The following is a 23,724-nucleotide window of genomic DNA, read 5'->3' as shown; positions in this document are numbered from 1 at the left end:
TGATGGTCTCAACGCTTTGTTTCCCAACCAGGAAAACATGTCAGTGCAGTAATGTGTTCAACCAAAGTTTTCTCTCAAAGGTAACAAGTAGGCTACAATTTGTACAATGTAGTGAGTGATTGGTCATTGACTTGCAGTACAAGGAGATGATGGACATTCATATCTCCTTCCCTTGACTCGCATTCTCTATCATTGTTTCCACCGTTGGGCATAGAAGTAATAGGTAGGTTATTACAACAAAGTTCTGCTCTCTGATCACTTTTGGGGGAGAAACAAACATTGTGTTAAAGGTACTGTACACTATGAAAGATTTTCACAAACTTTACAAAGCCAACTTGATGATAAACTTGTAATATGCAAATAGTTCACCTAAAATAGCTATAGAGCATAGATGTAAGGAGTCGCTACCGAGAAAACCAGCCATGCAACTTCAAAAACGGCGGGCCAACAAATGTCGCGAGAATTGTGAAATATTACCTTGCCAGTAGATATAGCTCTTTGGAGATGGATTAACAACAGGCAAAAACTTTCACCTCCACAACTAAAGCATTTTCATAAGTGTAAGAATAAGTTAAGTTTGCTATTTACAACAGCAGAGTAAAATATAAATATATTGTGACTCTAGAGGGAGCTCTACAGTCGCCAAAAATCCCTTAACCTGCATAGTATACCTTTAAACAGACAATCAAACTGCAGCAAGTAATATCAAAAATATTCAAAAGGCTTTAATTAATATTTGTGCATAGGTTCTGTTTTCCACATGTTTTGTATTTTCTGTTGTTCCTAAACAACTGGTGTACAGTCCCAAATAAAGCTCTGGATATTGTCTCACTTAAACTAAACTAAAACAAAAAATATATAGATAGATTGCCAGTTCTATCTTGGTCTCAGTTCTTTAAGTAGAAAAAGGTTTTGTCTAATAAACTGTAAGGAAAACATGACAGATTGTGTCAGACTGACTTAATGCACTATGGTGTAGTAGTTTGAAAACAGCTCTTCTCCACAGTGGATGTCTCTTAGGGACACGAGGACCACACACCTCAGGGGTCTGAGAAGAGAACAAGGAGAGCACTGGTTACTGAACACACACACACACACAGAAGAGTCATGGCAGAATGCAGTGAATAAATGTCTGTTTCAATTGCAGTCAGACCTTTTGGTGTCGTGGCTGTAGTTCACATTAGGCAGATACTGATGCAGTTCTAGAGGGAAGTCTTCTGGCACGTCAAATTCTTGATAACATACATTGGCTGCCTTTTCTTGAGGACATGAAAACAGTATTGGGTATAATTTCTGACCAGATAACAGCTGTTTTTTGTGAAGACTTCTTTATCTATATCCCATGATGAACCATCTGCCTAAAGTTTTTTTCCTTGAGAGTCACATAAACAAAAAGACTCAAAATATTGCCTTAAAAGTGCCTCCAATAGAAACAACAAAAAAACTATTACAGAACCCTGTCTCCAGTCACAGAACAATACTGATGAATGAAGAAGAAATGACTTGCCGTTGGAACAGTTATTGACGTACTGCCCCACTGCCAGTGGGTTCTCTGGGCTGTCTGTCAACCAGGAGACATCGCTCAGAGCTAGTGGACCCATTCGATCACGTCCACTGCAAGACCTAAGGAGCAGATCACCTTTGTCAAAGTGTTTGACAGTTGGGCTCTTCCTAGCATGTTTCTCAAAATGAAAAATCTAAAGTACCCAAAGACTTGTTAGCTTAGTAAGCCTACAGGAAGATTTTAAAGGGACACCAGGCAACGTTTTTGTGTTAATTAATCATCTTCGTAATTTGGTATATGGTTAAATGACTCATTACAGGGTGAATGAAGGCTCTCTCGCCCGCCCCTACTGCCTGCAGGAAGAATATCCCGCTTGCAAGTTCGGTGTATCCTACCCGCCGACCTTCAGTCTCAGACATCGCGAGAAGCAGGATCAGTTTACATCCTGCATCCCCAGCAAAGAGGTAGGCTAACGAAACGCTAGCGATTATTGCAAACGTGTGTATAATGGCAGAGCCGGCAAAGAAGCAGTGAAAACTCTTGACGGAAGATACAAAGAAAAGGAAAAGAGCTTCAGACCGAGCGAGGGCTCGCACGCGTATCGACACGTACAGGCACTAGGGGGAGCTTCGTAGAGAAAAAGCATCAGACTTGCCTGGTTTCCCTTTAAGGTTGCAATTTGGGTAGGTGGCCTATGATTGATTGCCTTTTGCTCAAAGAGCAACAGAGAAAGGTAACAGTGTCCTATACTCTGATGTGGTTCAGGCTTTAGAGTGCCTTAAATGAAGCCTACCTGTAGACAATCTTGGAGATTCCCTTGTCATTACCATCAATCAAAACTCCATCTATGCATCTGAATACAAAAGGGTTGGCGACAGACTGTATCAGAATGGGCTCGTATACCTGATAAACTGTTCCTGTAAAGCCAAAAGAGATGAAAGACATTTTTATGCAAAGTAACCTAATTCAGTGAGATGTTTCAAATTCTTTCCTTTTGCCCTCTCCCTTAGAACAGGTTCAGTCTGTTAAAAGTATCTAACCAGCAAATGGAATTCAAATTCCATTGATTCAAAATGACAAGACCCCAATATTTCATATATGTTTTACATGGTATTTCTATGCCTATGCAAATAATAACATCTCTTCAACTTACAGTTTTTGGCCATTGCTTACACACTAAAAATGAACGCTTAGACCAGTGGTTCTCAAACTTTTCCCGTCGTTCCCCACTTTTGGATGTTGGGAATTTTCAAGCCCCACCTGACCCAATCACCCAGCGAAATGGTAACATTAAAATATTATTGTCACATTTTGGCTTCACGTTACATTTCCGTCTTAGTCCCCTGGATCCGATGGTCCTTTAATTTATATGTAGGCCTGTTTATGATGCCTATGTGTATGTGTGGTATGTATGCTATGATCTTCCTTGTAAAAAAAGAAAGGCATGAATAAAGACAGGCACAAAAGACACATTTCCTCCTGCTTGTGGCGCCCCACCTGTCATGTCTCTATTCCCCACTAGTGGGGCCCGTCCCACACTTTGAGAACCACTGGCTTAGATCATAGCCTCAATACCTAAACTTCTTGCAGCATACCTTAAACACTGTGTAACCATAGGTTAAACATCGTTTCTGCTTTGGACATTGTTTGCAATTCTGCAACACACTTATTGCGAAACACTACACACAATGTCTTACATTAGACATTTTGTTCAAAAGTGAAATCTCCTGTTATCATTGGGAAAACACTTCTATTCAAAATACAAGCACATCTGGTAATTGGTAAAACCCACACACATACCTGAAAACACTTACAGAGAAAACTGAACGCTAATCAGTCTGAGGCTTAGCACTACAAATAGACTTCAGGTAAGTTATTGTGTACCTGTTCAAGTGTGTACTTTTACATTGAGTACCTGTGTACAGTTCTGTATTTGCCTTTTTATTCCCCATTTCTAAAACCTATCGAATAATTATTTTCAGTGGGCCAATGAATTTTTTTTTCTAATAACACTTTCTCCAGTAATTGTTTTTCTTTTATTTTTACTATTGTTTTGTTGTTAATTTTTGTTTAGAGTACATTCACTTTGATAAGTGTGATTCTATTTTTCTTTATTTCTGTAAGAATGTCTGTTTTTTTGAAAAACAAAAACGTTTGTTGCAAAAAATGTCAGTTGATTACTGCAGAAATGCTACATTCTACTTTTAAGTTTTAAGTCTGAGAAAATTACAACACAAACTGAGACGCAAAGACTGCAGTGCTTTATATAAAACACATCAGTGTGTTGTTGATTTGAAAGAGCAATTGAAATGATGCATGTGTGTATGGTTTTGTTGCAATAATTACATTTTTAGAAAGGATCCAATAGGTTTTGGCATAAATGTGAGTTGTTTATCTCCAAGTGCTAGGCCTATGTTTTACTTGGCTGTGTGTAGAGTTTTGACATAATGAGCCAAATTCTGCAAAAAGTGTGTAAGCAATAGGCTAGGCAAAAACTGTAAGCTTGATTTCAATTAATAGCCTATAATTGAATACTGAATGTTAAATAGAAAGTATTCATTGTGTCCATGTCCACATGTAGGCTATCCATTTATTTGTGTGCTTATTTACAGACAGAGAGGGGACATTGGGACAACACAATTTATACTCTTCAGGTGACTCCTTACACTAACGTATACCTGGGTACATGGCTACTGTGGCTCCTTTGGGCACTGATCCCTCGGTCACAAACACACCTGTACCTGCTAGCGTCAGTGAGCTCGGTCCCCGTTCGATACAGAATCCTAGCATATCTAGCATCACCCGAACTGGTTCTGTTTGGGTTTTAGACGTGTTTTGTGAATAGACTGACTGTACTGAGGTATGGAGCAGACTGAGGACCTCCTGTTTGGTCTTGTCATTTTTCACCAGCGCAGTGAATAAATTCACGAGGCTTGCGGACACCTCCCCGTCTGGAACGGTCTTGTCCTCTGAGCGTGCAGTCACCTGGCGCAAAGTTCTAGGGAAAACAGCGCATGATAAGATAGGACAGTGGCATATAAAAATGTGGCGTGATAAATTGACCAATTTAAACCAATGTTAAGTTAAGCCATCCTCACACCAGAAAACTTTGGGTAGCATTAGGTGCTTTTTTACAGGTAGCCTACAGGCGTGGTTGTTGGCATAGGCCTACCTTTCATTCTTCTTAAGATTTACGGCTATCCACGGCACAAATCGGTGACGGTAAGATTTCCATTTGACTCCTATCGTTTTAAGTGCAGCTCTAATCATATCATAAGGCTATACAGAGACAGTGCGCCGACATCTTTCACTCAGAGGTGAACCAACCATAGACATAGGATTTCATATTGAAAGAACGAGTGGCTCAAGAAACAATACCGCCATCCATGGGAAACAGTTTGTCAATGCACAAAGGTCAAGGCAACAGCTCATAGAGGTAGGGGTAATTGACATGTTTCAGAATGTACAACAATGCAGAAAAAAGACGTTATTTTTATTCACAAGAAATGCAACCGTGCACTTGATGCAGTTAAAAAATGACCATTCCTTAAAAATGAACTGCCTAAAGGTCTGCCGGTTAAGGCCAGCATATGGACGTCGTGGCCAGTGTCGCCACAGGCATTTATTAACGGCAGGGTTTTTTTTTGTTACATGAAGCTCACACTAAAACCAGTTTTGTAACTAAAATATTGCAAAGGTTTATCAATCCGGGTTGTCAAGGATTGCTCATTTGTAATTGGATGATATATAGGAAAAGGCGGCCCCTACTCTGCTTTTATGATAAACCAACTGGATGGCACACAGGAAAAGGTGGGCTTGAAGAGCTGCGTGCCAATAAACGAGGCGCATTGCCTGCTTGTCAGTTGAGGTATTGATCTCCGCCCCAAGAATGTGCTGCAGGAGATGGGACTTTAGTGTGTCATTCTGCTCTCAACGTTTACTGTGCGCTGCAAGCTATCCGCATTATCAAAAGAGATTTTGGCTTTGAATTCAAATCGACTAGAAAAAGATTGGTTCTCTTCTCCGCGACTGTGAAGAACATCGCTTGCAACCATAGGGCCACGCATCAGCTTGCCGCTGAACACATCAACCAGAATGGCTGGAAAGGTGGGTACTCGGGGATGTAAGAAAATTCGCGGAGCTCAAATCAGAGATATTCTCGATTCAAAGCACAACGTCCTGTTTGATTGCGATGGGGTGATTTGGAACGGTGAAACAGTCGTAGCCGGAGCGCCAGAGGTGGTGACTCTGCTTAAGCAACAGGGCAAACGCGTATTTTTTGTCACCAATAATTGCACCAGGCCGAGGGAGAACTACGTACAGAAGTTTTCCAGACTGGGCTTCACTGATGTCGTTGAGGAGGAGATATTTAGCTCTGCGTACTGCTCTGCAGCTTACTTGAGAGATGTAGCTAAGGTCCAAGGCAAGGTGTTTGTCATCGGTTGTCACGGAGTGCAGAAAGAGCTCCAAGACGCCGGGGTCCCCATCGTGGAGGATGTCAGTGACGGCCCTGATGTCAGCATCTACAACTTTCCCCTAGAGCCAGACGTAAAAGCAGTCCTCGTTGGATACGACGAACGGTTTACTTTCATGAAACTGGCTAAAGCCTGCTGCTACCTGAAGAATAGCGACTGCCTCTTTCTGGCCACCGACCCTGACCCTTGGCATCCACTCCGCGGGGGCAGAATCACACCAGGTGCGTCTGACATGATTAGTGTCCATTCTGTACATATATGACAGTAGTGTACATTCTGTACAAAGGTCATTAGCTGTTAGATATATAACAATGTTGAATTTGAGTTTAATCTTCAAGTAAACAATAAAGGGAATTATGAAGACATCAGGTAGAAATCAGGGTTATCTTTATTGAACCATGATAAAATTGGGTTCGCTACTCAGTAACTCACTGTGCCCAAGTACAGTAACATTTGGCATGTGTTGTGTGTTTGCTGTGTATGGTACAACAATAAAGATCTGTTCAGTCTGTTAACCCCAACACACCAGCACCATCCAGAGAGATGAACAGACATAGGCAGTCATACAATAGGTTACATTCAACCACTTGGGTAGGCCTTTGCATTGGTTGTTCATTGTTTATTTATAAGGGTGCCATTGCTTCTTTGAAAAAATAGCATACATAGACTTTTAGATCTACTGTATATAGTGTTGAATGGATACATTCTGTAGGTACAACGTTTTACATCCCTAAGGAAAATGATGCATACACCAGTGAACTGAACCCATAGCCTAATGGACTGTGTACTGTCATGTGTAAGATGCTGTAATGGTGGCATGTGGGTTGTAATCGGATTGCTTATATCCACGCACCACTAGGTTCAGGGAGCCTCACGGCAGCCCTGGAGACAGCCAGCAGCCGCAAGGCCACGGTCATTGGAAAGCCCAGCCGCTTCATGTTCGAGTGCATCGCCAGCCAATTTGACCTGGACCCGGCGCGGTCGCTCATGATTGGCGACCGGCTGGAGACTGATATTCTCTTTGGGGCCAACTGTGGACTGGACACTATGCTGACCCTCACCGGGGTCTCCACGATGGAGGAGGCCCAGCAGTATAGGGACAGCGATGCTTCAGAGAAGAAGGACTTTGTGCCGGATTACGTGGTGGAGACCATCGGCGACTTCCTCCAAGCTCTGGAGGACTGAAGAGGGACCCTTATGTAGCAGCCTGGACTGAACCTGAAATGAGACTTTAACACCAGTAAACGACTGACCTGAGGTTGCGTTACTGAGCCAACATTAAAAAAAATGTCTATCAGTGTAATCTCTTCTTAAGTACTGCACAAGTTGTCCTGCACAAGTAGTCCTGAAACCCATACCAGGTAGAGAGATGAAGGAATTGACCTTCTTTACATTATTCAGCTTAGTCATCCAAATGATCACCGACCACAAACTGAGTGGAATAACACTATACTGGATCATGGGAGTGCAACAAAAGTTTCATAGCTAATTCATATCGTGCACAGGATTAGCCTGTGTTAGTGAGAATTCGAACCTGAAGTGCAAATAATAGCACAGACATAAACATTCCAAGCTGAAGCCGCACACAGCACCACTTGTGATGGGAAATCAAAGAATTGAAAGTCAGACAAACAAGTGGAGCATGATATATCGGCTGAACATGCAGTTGGTGGTAAAGATGTTTGTCATGTCATTTTATGTTTGACAAACAGTTATGGATCTCTTTGGTGGGATTTTTGAAGCCCTTGAGTTTTCATCCAGCCACATGGTGCTTAAATCTGTGCCTCACCTCTAGACAGACTTCCCTAAGGTTTAGAACACATTTTGCAACGAAATTGGTGTAACTAAGGGATAATGTATCACCTTTGATGTTTGATGTACTCAGTGTTTTACTGTAGTGGAACAGATTTGTTTTCCCCCCCCCCCCATGAAATTGGAAGTTTCAGGCCCCATGACCTCAAGTAGTCAGGCAAAGAAATCTTCCTGGTAATTGGAATCCACAACTATGCGAAAACATTTTACCCACAATTTGTTTATCTGCACATCTGCTGACAATCATCTCGACCAGTAAAATATTTTTCACGTTTTTCACCACCTTCCCCAGACCAATACAAAGTGCTATGCTACGTGTGTCACGGGTTTGGTAATTAAAGATTGTTATGAATTAATAATTTTTTGGGCACTAGGCTGACAAGGATGACATGACAGAGCCATCATAGCAACCTTTTTTAATTTTAGAGTACATTCAATGTGAATATCATTCATATGCTGGAGAATTTTCAGAGAATTCTAATTCTATAAGTATACTTATACTTCTCAATTTTATTGAACTGATGCTATTAGTGAAGCACAAACTATTCACTGAACTCATGACAGTATTGCCTTCTATTTACAAATGATAAATGAGCTGATTCCACTGTGATAACCTCTTTTGCTATTGTGTCCAAACCAGGCAATGACAGTTTGCTGCGTCGTGTAGCCATCGCAGTGCTAGTCTGTAATTGTGGCAGATGCAGAATTGCTATCCAACTACCCCAAAACACCATTCTCACGGCTTCAGAGAACCATCTTAATTGTGTTGTGTTTTTTTAGCCATGTGCAAGCCTTACGCCTGTGTAGGTTTCTGTGTGGACATGATTGACCTTGAAATGTGACCTCCATATAGCGACTGAGTATTATGCATCAAAGTTAAGCAAGTGACAGTTTTGGTTTTGCCTGTAAAGTTGCATTCAGACGGTTGTTTGGCTCTTTGTAGCCTTGCCATTTTAAATAGAATTACTTTGGCAGCAAGTTGCAATACTTAAAGTGAATAGAATACAAAGTAAGCTTTCATCGGTTGTCAATTCTAAATTTGGGTTTGTGAAAAATTACAAATTTTAATTAAAAATGCAATTGGGTGATTTTCTCTTAAATGAACGACTGGCATTACACAACCATTGAATGTTCACTAGTGCATGGTTTGCTAAGAAGAGTATCATGGTTTGCAAATGGAACGTTTATATATCTTGAATGCTTTTGTTTCTTGCAATGATTAGTATTTTCCAGTGTTAGGAAAATTAGGGGCTGTTGTGTTGTTTTGATAAAAAAAAAACAAAAAAAAAAAACAAAAGTCTAATTTGTGCACAAATTTGATTGATAGAGATTTTTGGTCTTTGTTTATTGTCTCAAGCTAGACATTGTATTGTATATTTATTGAAATACTTTATTTTAATAGATTGATAACTTCATTCAATTATTTGCCAATATGTTCTGTGTGAACTTAATAAATACTGTATAAATATTGTGAATGGGGTTTGATGTTCCGCATTTCCCCTTAACCTTATAGGATTAAGCAAACATACAATACTACCTATAGGTGTCCTCTCACCTAAAGAGAAAATCATATGCCAAAGATGACACAGTAGAATGAACATATCACAAAATAGAATGCCACCATTCTGTACAGTTCTGCATTTGACAATTTAGAATTTATTGGACATATATTCATAACCACGTAGGATGACATAAACTTGGGACACATTCACATGAAAATTGCAAAAAGCACTTGCATTTTCTTGGAAATTAGATATTTGAATATTTGACTGTAGGCCACAACATAAAACAATGAAAAACAGATGCATTTTCAAATGTTTAATATTGGTCAATTAATCTATCTAATGAATATAATACTATGTACACTGTGCTTATGGCAAAGGCAACATTACTTTAAATTCCCTCCAGCATATGATCAAACTGTTAGTATTTTTTTTGAAACGGTCAACGTGCATAAAAATATTCTATCTTTGGACGCCAGCATTCTGTTGACACATTTCCACAAAGACATGTTAGGTTCAAAGGTCAAATGTCACTCGGGCCCTCCACGCTGAAATGAAAAGGGAAACGTTTAGGTACATTTCTCTTGTGCTTCCAGCAACACTGATCTAACATTTTGAGTAAAGTAGCCTAATAAGGATTTAGGCTATCCATGGAGGATAGGGTTATAGAACTTGCAGACAACATTTGGTGTGAATTACGCCATACACGCACAGTCATCTAACTGACCTGTATGTAATCCATTTCCTCCACGGCCAGCACTCGTCTGCGGTACTTCATTGGCAGTTCTCGGATGGTGGCGACGCTGTCAGGTGGACCAGACGGACGCTGAATGTAGCTGATTTGGGTAGGAGCTGATTTGGCCGATGAATTCATGAATGAACTCGATGCCATGCTAATACCTGTACTCTGCAGTACCTCTTCCACTGTGAACACAGCAATTACTCGCATCAAAACACAGATAGTAACTGTCTTATTACAACACGCTACAAAGGTTCGTGAAATTGCTCACCATTTGGGCTCGGTATACCCCGACGATTAGGGAACTTTATCATTGGGGCGTGAGGGCGCACTGCCTGAAATCAAATGAGGTCCTTTTAAACTTGGCTAGATCAGTAGGCCTACTTACACGCATACACCAGTCTAACGTGATTATCCCAAACCAACAGAAAAAAAACGGAGACTAATCATATAGGGCTACAACGCAAGGCTGTAGGTTTATACAAGACGAATCAGCTCTAAACATAGTCTAGTTGTACATTGTTTACCTGCACCACTAACCTCCCGGCCGCTGCCATGTCTTTTCCGTCATTCACAATACTTCTTCTTCCAACTTTATGTCATTGGTAGGTCGTCCAGCTTTTTGTCGGGTGAGGTCTGCCTTCTACCGGAGTGGAGTCGACAAAGTCCCTGGATTTTCTTTTACCGTCTATGCTGGATTTGACACTAATTCGGAAGTAGGCCTACGCTCTCTTATTTTCAGGTACCTATGAAGTAGACATAGCTTCAAATCTGTCTTTGACATAGGGTAAGCCTGTATGTCTCCCAAGACTTTCATAGCATGTCCATATGCCCTCACAAGACCCGTCACAGGAACCTGTACAGGTAGATGGTCTTTTGCTAACTGTGCCTTGATTTATTTGACAATAGGGTACTGTAAGTCGACCCTCAAACTTAATTATAGAGCCAAGGAGACGCTATTAATGCCACAACATGTATTCCTTAGCTCCAGTTGTATAGTTTATTTGCATCAATTACAGTACACACATTCATGGATAGAATTAATGAAGTTGGATATGAATGGTGAAAACACAGTAAAACAGTAAAAAATAATATCTCCATAAACATGTAAATTGCCTTGAGACAAAATGATCAACCTTAACATTTCTAGCAGAGGGAAATATGAGAATGTGATACCCAATCAGCTCCCAAACCCAAACCAGTTTATTCACAGTAGGCCTAAACAACTGAGTTAAATATATATGAGCATATCTCCTCTCTCCAATAAACCCCTCTCCTAAATTAAGCTCATGTGTATATTTGTAAAGCATATGGCACAAATAAAGAGTGAACAGAAGGAAGACGACTCCGTGGATGGCATCATCCTCAAATACCCGTCCAACTGGCACGTGCCTGTCGCCGCTGTCGCCGTTTCTCCTCGAGCAGTTCTAGGATCTTTATGACTTTTGGGTGAGCACAGTACCTCTTCCCGTTCACATGCAATCTGGTGAGATGAATGCCGTTTACATGCATGTTTTGCACCCTAACATATTTTCACACATTGGTGTATAGCCTATGGATGGCTCATGACTGTAAAGCACTCACTTGACGGCATCAATGTCACAGATACCGTAGCTGCTCTGGACATCATATTTGTTTACCATCATCAGAATGTTGATTGGCACAATTGGAGTTTTCACACAGCATTTTGGGATGGCCCCTTAAGAAAAAGTCATGATATCAGTGTAATCCTAAATTTAACTCCACCTGACTATCTATCAAATATAAAGTCTCATTTCACATTAATATTACTATAGAGAATAGTATATGTATATATATATATATATATAGTATAAGTATATATACTTTTTTGATCCCGTGAGGGAAATTTGGTCTCTGCATTTAACCCAATCGGTGAATTAGTGAAACACAAACAGCACACAGTGAGGTGAAGCACACACTATTCCCGGCGCAGTGAGCTGCCTGCTACAACAGCGGCGCTTAGGGGAGCAGTGAGGGGTTAGGTGCCTTGCTCACCTGCTTGCACTTCAGCCGCGGCCCACTGGTCGGGGCTCGAACCGGCACCCTCCGGTTACAAGTCCAGAGTGCTAACCAGTGGGCCACGGCTGCCCAGAATATGGCTAATGAAAGTCAAATACTAATTCTACAACCAATTGAGATCATAATGAATAACAAAAAAAGATACAATGGAATGAAGTCAATTTAACTTCTACAAGAGTCTAAAGGAGAAACCAGTCTGTGTGTCTTACCTATGGTGGGCAAGGAGAGAAAAAGGATCAGAACAAGAGCCCTGAAATCCATTGGGATAGTTCTTGAGGAAACCGAGATGATGAGAAGCAAAGCACAAGTCTGATCAGACACCCTCAGAGGGAACTGCTTATATTTGCATGGAGATGGCACGCCCCAAGGTAGCTTTCAGTCATCAAGTAGGTTATGTTGCAATATCTTAGAAAATATCTTGTGGAATGTGTGTGAAGAAATAACATGATTTTCTTCTGACCTCAAAAGTGAATCTTTTACTTACTGTCTGTCACATTTAGACTTCTTAACCATGCATGCAAAGATGACCAATGTTTAAAAACTGAAGTATTTATTTCAGTGCATTAGAAAATCATAATTTACATTTAAATATACTAAATAAACACATGAAATACACATGAACAAAACACTCAAACAATAATAATAAAGTCTTTCAAGCACTATTAAAAGGTTCTATTCACAATTTGTTCTTAAAGTGTGTCTCAAACACACAACTTTGTCCAGTTCGGTTCAGCAGCAGCCGAGGAAGTGTTGTTCTGTTCGGTCCCTTTTCTTTGAATGCTAGGAATCTGTAGAATAAAAAAATATTGGACATATTAGTCCCCTATATAAGCCACCAGGTGAGTGACAGCTCCATATGGTGTTAAGCGAACACATGCACACACACACACGTGGCTGAGCGAGCTTTTCCATCATTTACCCACACCCACAATTTCCCATTTTTCTATAGATATCAGACAAAATGGGAAATAAACCCCAGATGGTTAGTGGAAACTTTTGGGGGAAAGGACATCTGCAGCACAGAAGCACATCAACGACTGATGGCCCTGGTTAGAAAAACCCAGAACCAACCTACACCATATATGGCTCCTCCTGATCCCCCCGCAACATTAGCCTACTTTTGGGTGTCAGTCAAATATTCATAATAATCTAAAGACTCCATATCCTGTTCCTCCTGACTGTATTGCTGGAGAACATGATGTCTTGACCCGACCAATGTCACTTGACAATATAGATCCAGGGTTGACAACTCGCCCGGGCCTCTTTGCTTTAAAGAAAGGAGGCCACAGAGTCAATGTGATATGTGATCAGTGTTTCCCACAGAATTGAATTCCATTTGTGGTGGTAGGTTTGCAGAATTAACTTGAATACAACAGTTTTTAACAAATTAGCACAGCGTGGTTATGATGCTAACCAGATTTAAGCACAATTTAGTACAACCTGGAAAATCATTGTGTGGTGGTCAGTGTTGATATTATGGTGGGCCGCCACTAATAAGTCAATGTATGGGAAACACTGGACATAACACTGCCCTGGCTGTCGCCTTGTCCCATTTATTTTCTGAATTAGAGACAGATAGATAGAAAGAAAGATAAATATACTTTATTCATTCCCAAGGGGAAATTCAGTGTTTCAGCAGCTATGCAAACACAGCATAATAGGATGGGTAGCTTAATAAGTGTTTGATATCAGACTACAGGGAACAGAGGGAGATGTCTTCAAAGACCTGAGAAGTGTTTGATGGACATCTTATTTAGATCAATCCTTCTACAGTCTTCATAGTCTTTCATTAAAAAGCCACATTTAATACCAGCACCACAATGAGCATGCAAAGGCACGCTAAAGCCTGGTATCAAGAACAAGAGAAAATAACTATTTTTCCTTAGTATTACTCTAAAAGCTTGAGGATAAGAATCACAGTTATTCAAGAAGGTTTACATATACTTTTATGACCGCTTTCTTTAATACTGTGAAGGAATGGACTTTGCGGGCACCAATACCAATCAACCAGCCAATAATCCTCCAAATTACATGGTAATCTACTAGTCACACAGGCATTGAGAGGACAAACATGCCTTGTGTCTTAGATTCCCTTTTGGGGGAGTTAGCTAACATGTTTAAATGTAAATGTAAATCAGGTTTCTAGGCCAAGTATACCTGTGTACACAAGGAATTTGGTCTCTGCATTTAAGCCATCCGTGAATTAGTGAACACACAGAGCACACAGTGAACACACAGTGAGGTGAAGCACACACTAACCTGGAGCAGTGAGCTGCCTTGCTACAGCGGCGCTCGGGGAGCAGTGAGGGGTTAGGTGCCTTGCTCAAGGGCACTTCAGCCGTTCCCACTGGTCGGGGATCGAACTGGCAACCCTCCGGTTCCAAGCCCGAAGCCCTGACCAGTGGGAACGGCTGCCCCGTTAACTACACAAGGACCTCGACAAGAGCTATGACACCTAAACACGCCTAGTATATGGAGTTCAACAAAGTCACCATGGCACTATCAACTCCAAAAATTATGTTGAGGTCATAAAGCGCATAAATAATACTTAAATGTATGCCTGCATTTTACAAATGTTGCCTTGGGCAAGCTGTAAAGGAGAACTCTGGAGAGTACAGTGCTACACTATGGGGGCATTTTTAATATCATGTTTGCAAAACCTCCCAAGTAGAACACACCTGTCCTCTTCCCGGGTGCCCAGAGATAGCCTGGAGCTACTCCCGTCTGTTCAGCACTGTCAGAGAATTGCTGAAAGTAGAAGAAAAACAAACCAGTTAATTTTACAGGAAGATTTTTAACTGCAGTTAGTAGACTTAATAGAAACGCCCATCATGACAGACAAGATGATAATAATAATGATGTGGTGATGGGCACTTTGCCCAGATGTCAGAGGCCCTTCTGAATGGGTTTGAACAGGATAAAATAAACAGAAAGAAAGCTCTCATGCAACTGACTCTGAAGTCCCTGACTATGGACTTTGTTTCAAAACAATAGGTTGGGTCATAAAAGTCTAACTGCTGGCACGAATGAGGTACCGTATTTTCCGGACTTCCGGACGTCAGTCAAAAAATACTCCAAAACCAGGGAAAAAACATATATAAGTCGCACCAGACTATAAGTCGCATTTATTTAGAAATGTATTTCACAAAATCCAAAATCAAAAACAGACAGAGACTATGTAACTGTACTATTCAGGCCAAAAAGATTAATGTTAATGAAGATGAAGAAGTAAAGGCAGCCAAGAGGAGGGCTGAAGGTAATTGTAAAGCAATTTAGTCTAAAGATTCACTGAAATAAAAGGCTGATGTGGTACACCAAAATTTAGCTAAAATGTGGAGAATACAATGCAATCAAGCATTTTGGGCGATGTGGAGTCACAAGCTGGCAGCAGATTAAATGGTTTTAAAAGGACGTGACCGAAGCTGAGGTTCTCGTTAATGTGAATGACGACGTTCACACATAAACTAACAATAAAAACATGAAGAATGATATCGTTGGGATCACTTTCAGAGCAATTTTCAGAACGATAAAAAGTTAATAGCCAATCAGAACCCATTGAATTTTAACAGTCACATTCATTAACACAAGGAGAGACTTTGTTTATCGTTGTTCAGTGTGAACGCTTTTATCGTTATGGTTATGGTTATAGTTATAGTTATCGTTACCGTTCTTGGTGTGAATAGGCCTTAAGAGTAGGGTTATAGGCCCAACGATAATTGTAAAGCAATTTACAAAAGATTCACTGAACAAAAATGCTGATGTGGTACATGACAATTTAGCTAAAAATGTGGAGAATGCAATGCAATCAAGCATTATGGGTGATGTGGAGAGACAAGCCAACAGCAGATTAAATGCTCACGAGAGAAAAAGATGCTGTTTTAAAAGGACGAGCAGACCGAAGCTGCAGCAAGCAGGTGATATTTAGAAATTTATTTCACAAAATCCAAGACCAAGAACAGACAGACTATCTAGCTGGACACATAGAGGCCAAAAATATTGAGAATTCTACCGAGAATGTTAATCAAGACTAAGGAGTGAATAGTGGCAAGCTGATGAGGCAAGCTGAAAGCTGTCAACAAGGGCCCGACGCTAACTGTAAAGCAATTTACAAAAGATTCACTGAACAAAAACGCTGATGTGGTACATGAAAATGTAGCTAAAAATGTGGAGAATGCAATGCAATCAAGCATTTTGGACGATATATTGGCACAAGCTGGCAGCAGAGCAAATGCTCGGCAGGCCACCTCCGAGAGAGCGAGAGAAAAAAAAGATGCGCATTTAAAACCAGGGCCTAAAATTCAGCGTGGGATTGCGGATATTGCGCATAAGTTATTAAGTATTGCACATAATAATAAAAGCCCTGCAACTCTAGCCATCATAATGCGAGAAATTCCCGCACACATTTTACAGCAGTGTCTGATAATGTTAATCTAATAATGAAGCGGCCTGAATGAGTTTTTTTTTTTTTTTTTTTTTTAATTATGCATGATTTACTTTTTTATAAAATTCGTAGGCTGATGCCTGGCAGCAACAATTGTGTTTAAATGGAGGTTACTGCTAGCCTGACGCAGTCATACTCAATTCTAGTCAGAATATGAGTCTGATACTGCTCCATTGGGACGTAATTATGGGGCGTGTTTCAACCGATACAGGGGGGGAATGCCTCTGCACTCAATTGGATAGACCTAACCAATCAAACAACAAAATAGCTTACCGTGAGGTGTAGGAAGAAAACACACAAACCATCCTTCTTCTCCACAAATGCCTTAACATTTTTTTCTGGTCTTTTGTAAAAGTTAGTGCCGTAAATAACTCCTAGCCTAGGCTACAACAGTCATTAGCGAAATCTAAGAGATAGGTAGTAGGGTAGGCTGTTAGGAAAAAACTGATAGCCTATATCCCCTCTGTTTTTAAAAATAATTCTGATTAATAATTGAACACTGATATGCTACAAACATGTTAAACAGCTGGGAAAGGCTGTCGCAAATCCCTCAAACAGGTGGTCAATCAGAGATTTCAAATGAACGAGGGAACATGTCACAATGCAACAGCGCTGTTTTCCCTTGATGAAAGTGAAACCACGAGTTTTCCCACTTCTTAACTCATTGAATGCCAAGCTGTTTTTGGGAGCTTTGTCCTAGAGTGCCAGCAATCTAGACCATTGTTGATGATTTTTGTACAGCCACAGCATATTCTGTGTTATAGCTATGAACACATACAATGGCTCGTTTAAAAGGTGAGCTCTCGGTGGGTGCAAACTGTGTATTTCTACACGCCTCTGTTCCTGAGAAATCCCAAGCTAAACAGTGGCTAGTTTTCATCAAAATCGCTGTTTTTTTTTTCTAGAAATGGAGATATAACGTCTTTCATGAAATATGAAGTGTTGCCTGTTACTTACTTGTGTAAACTTTCCGGGAAGTGATCAGCGAGACCTGGCGAGACTGCCACCTAGTGATAGACCTACGAAAATGGCCTGGTTTTGATCTGACGTGCATGCGTCACTGATTCGACCCAAAGCGGCAACCGAGTTATGATAAAATGTCCAAATTGTGCGTTTTCATGAGTTTTCGATCGTCATATATTTCATTTCCATTAATCACAGAGTTCCCAAAATCACATATAAGGTGTGTTAAGAGCGTCTAGTTTCGTAATTTAAAAAAAAAAAAGCTAAAAACGTAATATTACGTTTTTGGCACTCAATGAGTTAACTTTGGCCAAAGTTTTCAGAAATAATCGTTTTCAGTGATAAAACCTCATTAAATAATATGCATTTTCCATATGGGGTCTCAAAAGCCATGTATCCTTCTAGCCACAGCGTTTTTGTTTCAAACATAAACCTAATCTAAGCGTGCTCAGATGACGTGATAGACCAGGCGCTGTTGCTCACCTGTCCATCATCGTAAAGCCCAATTTGAATGGTCCGCCCGATCTAGGGCGAGCATACTTGCTCCACAATGGAGCAATGCCAGACCGAACTTCCCGACCTCAAATGTTGTGGGCGGGACTAAGTTCGGAATGGCACCCAGGCTAGGTTACTGCCTCAGCCTCTCGCAAGCTCAGAGGGGGGGGGGGGGGGGGGCAAGCGACTGGTAGCTTGAGAGCGACGTGTTGGAGACTCATGGTGTAGGACAATGACTTTTCATTGGCAACAATATCAAACCAACCAACAATATAAAATATTAAGAAGAGCTCTTTTAAGTTAAATCAAAATAAAATTATTACTGGCCTTTATTTGTCCGTATCTGAGGCCCGGCTATAAATAGAATCCCGGCCATAATATGAGGATTTAGGTATGCACGTGTTTCAGGCATCTCTGATCGAAAGTGCACAGAACTTGTGCATTTGAGAGCGCTCTCTTGCGACTGTAGACGGTAATGTTTCATGTAGTGTTCATGTCAATTAATATAAATTAACATTTAAAAACATGTTCAATTATATATTTTCATATACAAGTTGCACCTGACTATAAGTCGCAGGACCAGACAAACTATGAAAAAAAGTGTCACTTATAGTCCGGAAAATACGGTACTTGTATGCTTGGTATAGGAAGCTAAAAGCACATACCAGCAGACTGAGTAGAATATCTGAGATTTGAGCAAAACTGTATGTACACATTCCTTCATATGAATTCAGAAATACCAACATGTGACATTGTTAAACAACAGTTATTGGTGAAAGTTAAAGTAGAAAGTAAACTAGTAAAACACAAAGTGAGGACTGTTTCTGTACATGTCTTAACTTACAAATATTTCTGATGATGGTGTATTGGGAGGTGAGAGATTTTTCAATACAATCAATATACATCATAGCAAAATTAGCCAAGAGCAATTGTTACAACCCATAACAAACGTTAACACCCATGTTGAAAGAACAGACATGACAGGGAATGATGTTTCACACACCTGTTGTAACTGCTGAATCTCCCTCATGGCCAGCCTTATGGAGGGGTACAGCCGCGGTCTGGCTTTGTCTTTCGGGTTGGCCTGTTGCTGGTTGGACAGGGCATCCAGCTGCCTCCGGTGGTCTGATATCCTCCGCAGCACGGGGGGTTTGTTGGGATGGAGCGCTCCGGAGGTCTGGTCCGGGGGCATGAAGAGGCCCTGCAGCTCCTGCGCCACAGGGTCCGGCCCGCGGTGAGCATGCTCGGGAGGGGATGGCAACATGTACTCCAGCTCCTCGTAGTCTGGCTGCTGGTCACATGACTGATACACAAAACATACAAACACTCAGACACACAACGATCTCTATTCCACCTCAAGCTTACACATACTACATACTACTGCATACATGCTCAAACACGCGCACTTACATAAACACATATAAAAACACCACAATAGAAACACACAAGTTTTTTTTGTTGGTATGAGGACTCACATTTTTTATAGGACAAAGTGGAGAAAACTTTAAGGGGGGTATTAACAACACCCATTCTCCTTGGTCTCGTTGCAGAGTCATGGTTTGTATGTGTTTATGATTGTTGTTATTGTGACAGATTGCTATTGTAAACATTCTGTAAAATGATTACCATTCTCACTACTAAATGTACAACCCCAAATCAGAAAAAGTTGGGACGTTGTGTAAGATGCAAATAAAAACAGAATGTGATAATATGCAAGTCTCGTAAACCCATATTTAGCAGCAAAAAGGACATGGACAACATATTAAATGTTGAAAATGAAAATGTTGACTATTTCAAGGAAAATATGTTCATTTTGAATGTGATGCCAGCAACATGTTTCATAAAAGTTGGGATGGGAGCATGATTACCATTGTGCCGCTTCACTTCTTCATTTAACAAAATTCTGTTTAGGAACTGAGAAGACCAGTTTCTAGAGTTTTGAGAATGACATTTTGTCGAATTCCTGCCCAATACAATATTTCAGTTGCTCAACAGTAATTGGTATTCTTAATCATGTTTTTCATTCCATGATGCACCTAATTTCTGGACTGCAGACAGGCCATTTTAGCACCTGGACTCTTCCTCTATGGAGAAATACTGTTTAAATATGTGCATTGCAATTCATTTTGCCATTGTTTTCCTGAAATATTCCCAGAAATATACATTGCCTGGATGGCAGTATATGTTGGTCAAAACCTGTATACATCATTCAGAATTGATTGTGCCTGGCTAGAAGTGCAACATACCCATGCTGTATGAACTATTGCACCTCCACACAGTCATAGATGTTGGGTTTAGAACTGAGCACTAACACAAGTTGGGTAGGTTGGATACTTGGATAGGCCCTCTCCTCTTTAGCCCAGATGAGTCCAAATTGCAAATTTTTGATTGGTCTAACCACAGGACCCTTTTCCACGTTACCTCAGTGCATGTTAAACAAACTCAGGTCCAGATAAGACAGTGGTATTTCTGTATCATCTAATTCTATTAGAATGGTATATTCTGTATTGTCTAATTACAATTTTGGCTGTTGCATGGTAAAGTTTACACTAGCATACAGTACCTGAATTGAGTATCCAACTGTGCTCATAGACAATGGTTATCAGAGGTTTTCCTGAGCTCATACAATGACTTTCTTTCCATAAACAGGTCTGGTTTTACAGTTTTTCTTGATTGACTGCTTTGAAACTGGGATCCACTTGGTCTTCATGAACACTTTCTTTGTACAGCAGAAGTCATCTCTTGCGAATGTGTTCACACATTTTCATTGGGTTCACACATTTTTCATACCCTTTTGCTAAACAGTTAACACAGATGTCATTTAGAAACCCCAAAATTAATTTTGCCGTTTGTTGCTGGTATCAAATTCAAAATTAACATACATTTTAACTATTTCATTGAAAATGTCATTTTCAACATTTGATATGATGTCTGTGTCCTTTTTGCAACTAAATATGAGTTTGAGATTTGTAGATTATTACATTCTGTTTATATTCGCATTTACACAACGTCCCAACTTTTTCTGATTTGAGGTTGTAGACTATATGACTACTTCAAACAATTTTTCTGATAATGTTTTCTGATTTATTATTGTTGTATGACAAGCCATATGCCAAGAACCATAACCATACCCATAAATCCATATAACCTACAGGTAGCTTTAAAGGCCTATTCACACCAAGAACGATAACGATAACTATAACCATAACGATAAAAGCGTTCACACTGAACAACGATAAACAAAGTCTCTCCTTGTGTTAATGAATGTGACGGTTAAAATTCAATGGGTTCTGACTGGCTATTAGCTTTTTATCATTCTGAAAATCGCTCTGAAAGTGATCCCCAATGATATCGTTTTTCATGTCGTTATCGTTATAGTTTATGTGTGAACGTCTGCATTCATATTAACGAGAACAATATTTATTTATAGCTATCGTTATTGGTGTGAATGGGCCTTAAGTATATGTAGTGTTTCTTATCAGACACTTGATCCCTCAACCTGGGAACTATTAGCATAGCACCCTGCATTACCAGTTCATTAACAGCACCGAGTGAGTGAGTGAGTGAGTGAGTGAGTGAGTGAGTGGCTGTACTCACCTGTCCACAGGGCACAGTGAGGAGCTCCATTAAGGGCTTGATGCCCACCTGCGTGTGGTGCTGCACCAGGTCCGTGAGCGAGGGGTGGGCGCGGTCCTCCCCCAGGATCACATACTTCCCATTGCACTGCATCTCAATCATGTAGTGCCGGCAGCGACTTGCTCCCCTGCACACCAAAGAAACGTCAAAAGGTCAGATGTGTGATGGACAGCTCCACAGTCTCATGTAATCACCCTCATAGATACTGTAGTTCACAAGCCATAAATACTTTACAAGCGTTATTTATGGCCACTGTACACTGAAGACCAGCGTAATAATTATATTACATTACATTTGGCTGACGCATTTTTAGCCAAATAATGATGAGATGTGTCAAGTAAAGTCCAGTCAAGTCAAATCTATTTTTATAGCAACTTCATATGACAAGCACAGACTTAAAGTAGTGTAGTCTTGCATATACCTTTATCTTACTCTCCCGTACCTGAATGTGAGAGTGTATCCCTCCCGACTCTGCCCAACGCGGACAAGAAAGCAGCCAAGGGGCTTGTCAGTGAGGAGGTCCTCGGCTTGCCTGAGGAAATAATGCACTGCTTGAGAGACGTCCGACATCAACCACAACACAAGTGTTACAGACTCAAACGTCAAACTAAAATGTGCTGAATGCCACGACAAGTTGAAAATCCCCCTCACAAATTTGTAATGATTAAAACATAGAGTTGATTGATGGATCTTGGTTTACCATTTAGGTAAGCCAACAGCAAGAAGACTGTTGACTTTCCCAGCTTTATAATAAGTACCTTGAGGGCTTGAGAAAAAAAAGAGCTGAGAGCCAAAACTGTGTACTCTGATTGGTCGACTCACCGGCGCGTGATCATGCCGTGGAACCAGCAAGGGAACTCTCCGTTCTGCACCACCTTACCGGCCTGCGTCTCACGGAACCATCGGATGGTGTTCCTCCGCTGCTTGTGCTTCTCTTTGGCACGTTCTTCGTGCGCTGGTCCCGCTAGATCGTTATCAAAGGGCGTCGCCTTACCAGAGAAGAGCGGAGCAGAAAGTTAAAACTCAGAAAATGGCTTCCAATAAAAAAAAGTCACACATTATCGCTGGTGGTATCACTGGTGATCAGCATCAATATTCCAGACTTGCTTAAAATTCTTACTCCATTCATATTAAAATGACAAAAATATGTAGCTAGAGAGACAGTTATTTTACTATAATGGTCAGTGGTCTGGTATGAAAACTGAAAGGCATGATGGGTTTTGTAGTATGTCCTGACCTCAAAGAGCTTGCTGCGTGGGCGAGGCACAGGGGCCAGGTGCGCTGACTGGGGCCCTGAGAAGAAAGAGCGAGGCCTGGGCTCTGGCTTCTTCTTCCTGGGTAGTGGAACGGGCGGAGATACTGGCCCTAAAATACAACAGACAGAACGTCAACGCAACGTTCACACGTTACTCTCTAAATACACACCATCTCTAAATAACACTCATGCAAACATATGAATACAGTAAGCTACAAAACTGTTACTCGGATTATAAGAAACAAAGGCATGGTGAACTCACTCTTGTTCTCCTGTTCTATGAGCTGCTGTCTTCTCTTCTCCTCCTCCAGCAGGAGCTGTTTCCTCATCTCCTCCTCCTCCTTCCTCTGCAGCCTCTCTTCCTCCTCTCTTTGGGCCTGCATCTGTCTCCGCATCTCCTCCACCAGCTGCAGGTACCTCTTCCTGCAAATCTCCGCACGGAAGTCTACAGCACACACACACACTTTTATTAAAAGTTATCAAAATTAAAACAACAACAACTACGAAGACAACTGTAACTATAACAATATGAAAGTCCACACTGACCAACAAAAGTCTCCTCCTGGTCATGAGTGGATTCTGATTGGCTGTCAGCACTTTTATCGCTCACAATCTTACTCTGGTAATCCCCAAATATATCATTCTTCATGTCACGGTCATTATAATATGCAGTGCTGACATTGTCATTCTTAAAGCAACACCAAAGAGTTTTTTGTAATGTTTCCAAAATCGTTTCAGTGGTTCATAAACTCGTAACAGGGTGAACAGCACTTTCTGCATTCGCTTCGCGGCCCTCTATCGGCTATAACCGCACTATGTAAGTTTGCCGGATCAGGTAGCGGATCAGTAGTTCGATGGAATG

General features: G+C 40.8%; 5 protein-coding genes across 7 annotated transcripts in view; 1 reads left to right on the top strand and 4 right to left on the bottom strand.

The window, feature by feature from the left end:
* Positions 1 to 19: 19 nt before the first annotated feature.
* setd9 (SET domain containing 9) lies at positions 20 to 4,905 on the bottom strand. 2 transcript variants are annotated; one of them, XM_042080776.1, is made up of 7 exons: positions 4,677 to 4,905; positions 4,183 to 4,502; positions 2,298 to 2,421; positions 1,508 to 1,623; positions 1,154 to 1,259; positions 961 to 1,048; positions 20 to 201 (listed from the first exon to the last, which is right to left on the bottom strand). In XM_042080776.1, exons 1-6 carry the CDS (start codon positions 4,772 to 4,774, stop codon positions 961 to 963), a joined length of 852 nt encoding a protein of 283 aa, XP_041936710.1. In that variant the 5' UTR covers positions 4,775 to 4,905; the 3' UTR covers positions 20 to 201. The 2 variants fall into 2 exon arrangements, with proteins under 2 accessions (XP_041936710.1, XP_041936709.1); XM_042080775.1 differs by lacking the exon at positions 20 to 201 and having other exon boundaries at positions 701 to 1,048; positions 4,677 to 4,903.
* Positions 4,906 to 5,296: 391 nt separating this feature from the next.
* LOC121698275 (pyridoxal (pyridoxine, vitamin B6) phosphatase) lies at positions 5,297 to 7,282 on the top strand. The gene is made up of 2 exons (XM_042080229.1): positions 5,297 to 6,200; positions 6,839 to 7,282. The coding sequence occupies exons 1-2, from the start codon at positions 5,600 to 5,602 to the stop codon at positions 7,162 to 7,164; spliced, it is 927 nt and encodes a 308-aa protein (XP_041936163.1). The 5' UTR covers positions 5,297 to 5,599; the 3' UTR covers positions 7,165 to 7,282.
* A 2,447-nt stretch (positions 7,283 to 9,729) lies between these two features.
* On the bottom strand, positions 9,730 to 10,695 carry LOC121698278 (28S ribosomal protein S36, mitochondrial-like). The gene is made up of 4 exons (XM_042080234.1): positions 10,560 to 10,695; positions 10,304 to 10,367; positions 10,021 to 10,217; positions 9,730 to 9,841 (listed from the first exon to the last, which is right to left on the bottom strand). The coding sequence occupies exons 1-4, from the start codon at positions 10,587 to 10,589 to the stop codon at positions 9,824 to 9,826; spliced, it is 309 nt and encodes a 102-aa protein (XP_041936168.1). The 5' UTR covers positions 10,590 to 10,695; the 3' UTR covers positions 9,730 to 9,823.
* Positions 10,696 to 11,018: 323 nt separating this feature from the next.
* Positions 11,019 to 12,512, bottom strand: ccl27b (chemokine (C-C motif) ligand 27b). Its single transcript, XM_042080235.1, has 3 exons — positions 12,282 to 12,512; positions 11,617 to 11,731; positions 11,019 to 11,515 (listed from the first exon to the last, which is right to left on the bottom strand). Exons 1-3 carry the CDS (start codon positions 12,331 to 12,333, stop codon positions 11,398 to 11,400), a joined length of 285 nt encoding a protein of 94 aa, XP_041936169.1. The 5' UTR covers positions 12,334 to 12,512; the 3' UTR covers positions 11,019 to 11,397.
* A 93-nt stretch (positions 12,513 to 12,605) lies between these two features.
* The window catches only part of LOC121698274 (myosin-IIIb), a 33,181-nt gene continuing 22,062 nt past the window's right edge, over positions 12,606 to 23,724 (bottom strand). For both annotated transcript variants that reach the window (XM_042080228.1, XM_042080227.1), the window contains exons 23-30: positions 23,125 to 23,307; positions 22,845 to 22,972; positions 22,430 to 22,596; positions 22,050 to 22,139; positions 21,569 to 21,734; positions 18,975 to 19,274; positions 14,751 to 14,820; positions 12,606 to 12,860 (exon numbers count right to left, since the gene is read on the bottom strand). In XM_042080228.1, the coding sequence (XP_041936162.1) occupies positions 12,853 to 12,860; positions 14,751 to 14,820; positions 18,975 to 19,274; positions 21,569 to 21,734; positions 22,050 to 22,139; positions 22,430 to 22,596; positions 22,845 to 22,972; positions 23,125 to 23,307 (1,112 nt within the window). In that variant the 3' untranslated portion in view covers positions 12,606 to 12,852. The remainder of the gene's footprint in view (positions 12,861 to 14,750; positions 14,821 to 18,974; positions 19,275 to 21,568; positions 21,735 to 22,049; positions 22,140 to 22,429; positions 22,597 to 22,844; positions 22,973 to 23,124; positions 23,308 to 23,724) is intronic.

The sequence above is a fragment of the Alosa sapidissima genome, chromosome 23 (assembly GCF_018492685.1).
Source record: "Alosa sapidissima isolate fAloSap1 chromosome 23, fAloSap1.pri, whole genome shotgun sequence".
In the NCBI taxonomy this organism is placed as follows: Eukaryota; Metazoa; Chordata; class Actinopteri; order Clupeiformes; family Clupeidae; genus Alosa; species Alosa sapidissima.
The sequence above is the reverse complement of the archived record's forward strand: the minus strand, read 5'-3'. Positions and strand labels throughout refer to the sequence as shown.